This window comes from Lampris incognitus, chromosome 7, assembly GCF_029633865.1.
Source record: "Lampris incognitus isolate fLamInc1 chromosome 7, fLamInc1.hap2, whole genome shotgun sequence".
Taxonomy (NCBI): domain Eukaryota; kingdom Metazoa; phylum Chordata; class Actinopteri; order Lampriformes; family Lampridae; genus Lampris; species Lampris incognitus.
The window spans coordinates 14,203,459-14,211,708 of NC_079217.1; the positions used below are offsets into that span (position 1 = coordinate 14,203,459).

General features: G+C 42.1%; 1 protein-coding gene across 1 annotated transcript; it reads left to right on the forward strand.

Moving 5' to 3' along the window:
* Window positions 1–3,828: 3,828 nt before the first annotated feature.
* hdac12 (histone deacetylase 12) lies at window positions 3,829–7,589 on the forward strand. Its single transcript, XM_056283820.1, has 7 exons — window positions 3,829–3,951; window positions 4,130–4,273; window positions 4,374–4,533; window positions 5,222–5,418; window positions 6,325–6,475; window positions 7,191–7,307; window positions 7,385–7,589. The coding sequence occupies exons 1-7, from the start codon at window positions 3,844–3,846 to the stop codon at window positions 7,582–7,584; spliced, it is 1,077 nt and encodes a 358-aa protein (XP_056139795.1). The 5' UTR covers window positions 3,829–3,843; the 3' UTR covers window positions 7,585–7,589.
* The last annotated feature ends 661 nt before the right edge of the window (window positions 7,590–8,250 follow it).

Sequence of the window (8,250 nt, forward strand, 5' to 3'; positions counted from 1 at the left end):
CTTTTGCCTTCAACAACTGAAAGATCCATTAACAACACTGAACTCTAATTGATTTTCCTCCCTAATCCCCACTCTCTATTATTATACTTGGAGATTTCGCTCCTGCACCTGGGACCAAGCTCTTGTCTATTTTCTTATCTGCCCCCGAGTGCACAAGCCGCTTCCACTGGGGGGCTGTGTTAATCCCCACCCACCACCATTCCCTACACACACACACACACACACACACACACACACACACACACACACACACACACACACACACACACACACAAGGCCCTCTCATGGGAGAAGCCCATGGCCCACAGTCAGCCAGACAGTGACCTTGAGCTGCCTGCCAGCAATGCAAAGAAAAAGAGACAGATGGAGAGGCAGCACTGAATGCAAAACTAGCTGAAATAGAGCCACATCAGTACAATTAAAAAGAATCTGTTCTATGAACTAACAAAGATCCCTTTTTTCATCCTAAAACCTGCAAATACAGGGAGTCTTTGCATAAAAAAAAACAAAAAATTTAAAAGATCATGCAAAAATAATAAAATGGCTACAGAATTATATACGTGCAAAGCGTGAAGAAACAGGCCTGGGTAAATCATTTGCATCGTATCACTTACCCTTTTGCAGTCATTTTTAAACTCTGACATGTGGGTGTGAAGGTGTTAAATCTCTAGGGCCTCTTAGTTGGACATGGTTCCAGCGTGACACCAGGATCAACCTCTCCCTCTGACTTGCCATTTGTGAGCTGGGAACCACCTCTTTCAATCAGCAACACCAGGCTGCGGCTTGTTGGAAGGGCCGCTGACTGTGACGGCTGGAGAGGCCAGGGAGGAGTAAATAAAGACGGAGAGGGAACAGACCAATGGCGCTCAACACCAGAGTTTAAAAAGGAAGCGTTCCATCAGCTATTCAGTGATGTCAAATGTAAATGCATGAGAGGGACAAGCTCTATGCCACATTTGAAGTGTAAGGCATTCTGTCTGCTGTGTGTTTGTTTGTAGACCACGATGTGACACCGTCCACTCAGCTCATCTCAGTCCTCAAAATGTAAATTATAATAGAAAAATATGCTCTGAACTGGGAATGAGTATCTCTTGACTGATACATCAATCACCTTCATCCTGTCTTTGTCCTTATGGGACTATATGATTAAGTGTAAATAAAGTATACTTAGCCTCCCTGTCAGTAATACATCAGGGTAAGATAGGATAATCAATCAATCAGATTTTATTTGTATAGCACTTTTCATACAAACAAATGTAACACAAAAGTGCTTCACACAATAAAATCTCCCCCCTCACACAAAACACACACACACACACACACACACACACACACACACACACACACACACACACACACACACACACACACACACACACACACACACACACACACACACACACACACACAAAAACGGTCAGGTCAAAAAATATAATTTAGAATATATTATCACTATCAATATAGCTTGTATTTCCCCACAGACGTTATTCATTTTGTGTTTTTGAAGAATGTAGGTGAAATTTCTATCTGTTGTGTTTGTTGAGAAAATTACAGTGATTTTACTTCTACTGTCCCTACATTTAAATCATTGTGTTTGTTATTCTTGTAAAACTGAATCTGGACCTCAGAGACAGAGGACTCATAGACACGTGCAGCTCTCGGGACGGTGGAGATGACGTCACATCAGAAGTATCCGCAGAATGACATGTGGATTGAATAAACGGCTCCCCGGCTAGACAGGCACATCTAAGGCCATTCCTTAAACAGAAAGACTATCGTCCAAGAATCCCAATTGACGATAACAGCTATAACTAACTCTTTCAAATACCGGTTGGCGCTTTCTGAGACCCTGGTTGACCCCACGACTGGGGCGATTGGAGCGGGGACAGTTGTCTCGGCCATCACCAGACACTACCAATCTGATTTTGACGAAATTATTTCGTGACACTAATGCCCCGGCCTTTAATGATAATAATAACAATAATAACAATAATAATAATAATGTAAACTACTAATAAAACACGTTAGTCCCTAGCTAACGGGTCTGACCCTTTAGCCGAGCGGTTAGTGATGTCGCCTTGTGGTGCAGTACACCCCGTGTCGAATCCAGCACCGGGCAAGAAAATAACCGGTTACAATAATAATAATAAAAAAGTACAAAGGATTGTCCCAACATGGCGCCCGTTGCTGGACAGACAATCCCAAGCGGGGGAGCGGGGGGGGCTAGAGCTACACGTGTAGCCCTGATTACATTTTGGCTACCTCTCATTTTGGCATGTGGAGCTTTTTGCAGAGCGATGGCGAGCCACCCTGCAGTACGGTAAACACGAGGCCAACGGCACGTTCAGGGGCAAACTGAGTTCACTAGACTAACGCGGGACAACTAGTCCACACCGGACTAGTCTCGTGCGTTTGAGGACGTTAGAAAGTTCCCAATTTCTCCAATTAACCAAACGCTTATACCTTTCTCTGGGGTTGATGTTCCCTGACTGCAGATGGTGTCAAACTTGTTGTTACATCGAAGAAAAATATTCATATACTTACACCAACGAGTTCCTCTTCATTTGGCTATGTGCGGCACTTCCGTTGAAATATCATTATGCGACCCCTGTGCAACAGTTTAATATGTCCCACCCGGAAACAGTGCCTACGGCGCAAACCCTGCAAGTCTTTACAATTTCATTATAATTTGGCTTGAAATCTTAAAATAAATGCTATTTTCTTGGGCTGTTGACAATACTTGGATATGATATGAAATTCCTCTACTGGCCAGCAAGAATGGTTGGTAATCGTCAAATATGTTTCGGTCAAGCCAGCTTAAACATTGGTATGCAGACAAAGATGTCTTTTTTACGTCAAGCTTCACATAGTATCAACCTATCTGCGATCGGATGAACTAAGATCTGACTATTACATCTGGATATGAATGACAAATATAAAATTACATCTTGAAATGTAGTGAACATTTTTCATTATTGTACTAAATTGTCCCTGGGTGGGTGGGTGTGTGTGTGGGGGGGGGGGGGCTGTGATGGTCCGGCGGCCTGTCCAGGGTGTCTCCCCGCCTGCCGCCCAATGACTGCTGGGATAGGCTCCAGCATCCCCGCGACCCCGAGTTTGGATAATGAATGAATGAATTAATGATTATTCCGACTAGGGCTTAATGCGTTCGCTTAAAAGACATTAAAGGCTTGATATGCTATTTATCTACTGTATCATATGCCTCTATACAATCTATGACACATAACATTCAGCATGTATGCACATCCTCCACGCACAGTGCAGCAGGGGTCCGTCCCCCACCTCACAAATCCCATTTTAACCCGTAGGCACAAAAACCGTGCACTGGCGCTGGTAAACGCCCTCCATATGGTACTTCAATCTGAGTCACTTTTGACGTAAATATACAGTGCATCGCAAGAATTCAAAGTTTTGTCATTTATGACAAAAGTGTACACTTATTCTCATAGTGAAATGCTCGTTTTGCATGTACAGGGTGGTAAATGCACGTATGGAAAATGCAAAAACAAGAATGTACTACATTTAACGATGCGTTGTGTAAGAAAGTGGCTGCGTTTAATAAAGGCACGTCTCATCTTCCACAGCCATATGGAAAACGGCACGCCATCTGTTCTGGATACTCCCACTCCACGACAGCAGATGGCAGCAAACTACGGCGAGAGAGGAAGTGCATATCCTCAAAAAAGAAGAGCTTGCGTCAAACAGCGTTCATCAATCTTAATAAGTTTCATGTACAGTAATAACTTAAAATGATATCGCACAGCTCTCACGCCGGTTGCACAGGGTAAGCGTTCACGGTGACGAGCATTTGTCTAGTCAGAGATGACGTGCATAAAACAGGTAGTGTGTACAAGACCTCACCTCGTGTTTGGCTTTAAGGTTGGTGTCGGTACAGCTTTCTCGCTCTGCAGACGTCTCCATGCAGAACAAGTAAGAGCGTTGAATGCATTGGTTTCGTGTCGTATTAATTTTTTCTGTAAAGCTTTTTTGTTTTTTTTAATCTGGGGTGTATAACTGCTGCAAAGTAGATTGCCCATAGCCCACATCTCGTTCAATACATTCGACGTAATTCCAAGTTACTGTACAGTCATGGTTTACTTCTTCACAGGTAAGATCTGAATGCAGAGGGCTTCCAATAGTTCACCACAGCAAGTACGTCTGCGATCTTCCACCCAATCACAGATTTCCAATGGGAAAGTTTCCACGGGTGTTAGATTTTCTAATCAAGGATCAAGTCATTACAGATAAACAGGTGAGGGGTTAAATACAATCAATTTGGAAGTTCTTGTCATTCTAGTTGTTGATATTGTAGATTTCACCCCCCCCCTTTTTATGTGAATATTATTCTTAAGGTGTGGGCCCCTGAAATTGCCTCTCAGGAACTATTGAGTTGTGTGCACACCGATGAATACTTGGACAACTTCATAAATGGTAAAATTAATGAGAAAGAACAAAGGAGAACAGGGTTTCCATGGAGCCCAGGCCTAGTCACTCGTTGCCGTTATGAAACAGGTGAGGGCATCCAGAGTCCATTTGAATTGATGGTTGAATCTACTACTACTACTTTCGGCTGCTCCCATTAAGGGTCGCCACAGCGGATCATCTATTTCCATCTCTTCCTGTCCTCTGTATCTTCCTCTGTCACACCAGCCACCTGCATGTCCTCCCTCACCACATCCATAAACCTCCTCTTTGGCCTTCCTCTTTTCCTCTTCCCTGGCAGCTCCATATTCAGCATCCTTCTCCCAGTATACCCAGCATCTCTGCTCCACACATGTCCAAGCCATCTCAATCTTGCCTCTCTTGTTTTGTCTCCAAACCGTCCAACCTGAGCTGTCCCTCTAATATACTCGTTCCTAATCCTGTCCTTCTTCGTCACTCCCAATGAAAATCTTAGCATCTTCAACTCTGCCACCTCCAGCTCCACCTCCTGTCTTTTCGTCAGTACCACTGTTTCCAAACCATATAACATAGCTGGTCTCATAACCATCTTGTAAACCTTCCCTTTAACTCTTGCTGGTACCCTTCTGTCTCAAATCACTCCACCCTGCCTGCACTCTCTTCTTCATCTCTCTTCTGCAGTCCCCGCTACTTTTGACAGTTTGAATTTGAAATTTTTTTTAATTTGAATGAGTTTTAATTTGAATTGATGGTTGAATAGCATGCACAAAACTGATAACTTTTTTGTTGTGAAATACAGGAGGGACGTTGCTGGCTGCAGAAATAGCACTACAGAGAGGTCTTGCTTGCAGTACCGCTGGAGGAACCCATCATGCTTTTCCAAGCTACGGTTCAGGGTTTTGTCTCCTCAATGACCTTGCAGTTGCAGCCAAATACCTGTTGAGTAACCATTCATCAAAGCCAAAGGTTCTGATTGTGGATCTAGATGTGCATCAGGTATCAGTTCTCTTGTCATCGTTTCTTATTGTTACTAAATAGTGTCGGTGGCATGCTCTTCTTAAGGGCACTTAACTGCCGAATGCACCCATTGCAGCGCCTTAGAGGCCAATAGTAGAAGACTGTGGTTATAATGGGCATCTCCCAATCTCCCAGGTCTGAATTTTGTAAATGAGTGAATTTGACATTTATGAATTGTTTGAAAGAGCTCGTGTACTCGGTTGATTTTCATGAATTAATAAAGGTTAAGAAAAAGGTGAGAATGCTCCTGAAACAGTCATATGCAGGTCTAGAAATGGAGGTTTTGACCAGTATAACATTAATGAGCATTTCAAAGAAAGTGGAATCAGTTCATCTGGACACAACGTTTATTGACAAACGTTTCATCACTCATCTAAGTGACCTCTTCAGTCTAAACTGACTGCAGGTATCCCCACCCATATAAACAATACAGTTGCATAAAGACCGAAACCAACAATAAGCTTCATATGCAAATAGTCGTGACCATTAACTAGAGTTACAATGGCCATGTGTACTACTCACAAAGGATTTGGAAATGTTTGCAGTCACAGCATTGTAAGGTGATGACAAATGTACTCTTAGGATACCCCCCCACCACCTTTGGTTCAGGGATGGTTATTCCCTCTTCACATAGATGGCCTCTATCAAGGATGTGCACATCCTCGTCCTTGAAAGAGTAGCTACTGGCCTGTAGATTGAGCATGCATTATTGCACTATTGAGCATGCATGAAGACATTATTGAGCGTTTGTTTCTCCTGTATCAGTAAACATTGTATTGTCTGTAGTCCAACAGGGGGATGGCACTGCATTCATCTTTGTATTGTCTAGTTGTCCAACAGGGGGATGGCACTGCGTTCATGTTTGTATTGTCTGTTGTCCAACAGGGGGATGGCACTGCATTCATCTTTAAAGAGGAGCCATTTGTTTTCACTCTATCTGTGCACAGTGGGAAAAATTTTCCGCTCCGTAAACAGAATAGCGACCTCGATGTTAGTGCGGAGGATGGAACAGAAGACAAAGAGTACATGTCCACAGGCAAGTCATTAATCCTATAAAGTTACACAAGGCATGACAACAAAATACAACATTAGCCATCTCTAGGCATTGCCAGAGGTAAACGAGTTTAATTTTGCTTACTGACATTGGTCATTTCAGGCACCCATATGGACAACAAACTAATACATTAGGGGACCTGGTAGAAACCGTGTCAAAGTCAGTGACTCATAGCACAGTCCATCACAGTATTCACCAAGACCTAGCTCTTTTTACAAACTTCAGCTTACTTCTCTTTCTTATGGGCTCCCAATGTAAGATCAGCGGAGTGTAAAGTGACAGTTTATGTCTGAGACCAGCAAAGTGCACCAGCAAGACAGGCGATCTGCAGTCTGCTCCATTTTAACAGTCTAATGTGTTGTCTTAGACATTACCACCAATGACAGGTGCACCAAGTTCTCTCAATCACCAGATTCAGATCAGTACAGCATTAAAATTCCTCAGGGTGTCAGCAATTGATCAAAATATGTTTGTTTTTTTCCATCAGGATTTTTACTGGTGATAGCAGGGTAAATTCCCAGCCATCTTCATTGCAAATAGTATACCATTTCTGTGTTAAAATTTAGCTATTCCCCAGCGACACAAGGCTAATTATATACATTCATTGTTCAGATACATGTAATGTGAATTTGAAGGATTAGCTGTATCTTTCAAAGCAGTACTTTCATGATGACTGTTTTTATTAACTTTACAATAGTCGAGGCCCACCTTCCTTGGGTCCTCAACACTTTCCGCCCGGACTTGGTCTTGTATGATGCGGGTGTTGACCCTCATCAGGAGGATGAACTTGGAAGGCTCAATCTAACTGATAAAGGTGTGCCACAAGATTTGACTTAATGCATTTCTAGATATGATTATTGGGCTTTTTTACATGACTCCAATATCTCCTAGGACTATATCAGAGAGATCTGTATGTGATGAAGACTGTTGTGGCCAGGGGTGTTCCTTTAGCCTCCGTTATAGGAGGCGGCTACTCGAGAGACATTGATAAACTGGCCCTCAGGCACTCCATCGTCCACAGAGCAGCAACACAGGTACAGGAAATTCTTGTCAAGAATCGCTTGACCAGACATTCTCTGAAATCCCTGTGATATTGCTAAACATGATCAGATAAGTAATGTTAAACACATCTGAATTGTTAACTTGACTCTTGGGTTAAAATAGGAATGATCTATTTATTTCAGGTATGGAGAGAATGTGGGCTGTAGACTACCTCCCTCTGGCTCTGGAGAATGAGTATCAGTTGCACTTTACAGAGTACAGACTAAAGACTAAATTGAAGTTAACAGCTCTACTGGTTGTTTCTGGTCAAGAAATGTCTTCAAACTACCTCGACATACTGTATCAGTATATTTATGAACTAATAATGTGTATGAGCTTTACGTATCTCAGTATTAAAGGACATCATTTTTGTCTGTCACTGAATATTAATCAAGGCTTGCCCAACCACTTACCTGTCCAAAATAATAAATATTGTCCCATTAAAAACTACTTATGGTTCTACTTTTATTGTTCATGATTTATTGAATACAACATTCAAATTAACATGCCAGACAATCGGTGTTTACATGCCAGTAAAAAAAAAATCGATTTTAATCAGATTAAGGGAATAATTTGATTATTGTAACTGCTGTGTAAACACAATCAAACTCTTAATCAAATTAATTAATTGACACGAGCATAACGTGATTAAAAGAGCTGGGTTTTTTGGGTTTTTTTTTTTCTTTTTTTGGGGTATCACTTTATTTACTGTGCCT

Coding starts and splice junctions, on each gene's coding strand:
- hdac12 (XM_056283820.1), top strand. CDS start 3,844: ATGACGTGCATAAAACAGGTAGTGTGTACAAGACCTCACCTCGTGTTT. Junction 4,274..4,373: donor AAGTCATTACAGATAAACAG/GTGAGGGGTTAA, acceptor ATTATTCTTAAG/GTGTGGGCCCCTGAAATTGC. Junction 7,308..7,384: donor GCTCAATCTAACTGATAAAG/GTGTGCCACAAG, acceptor AATATCTCCTAG/GACTATATCAGAGAGATCTG.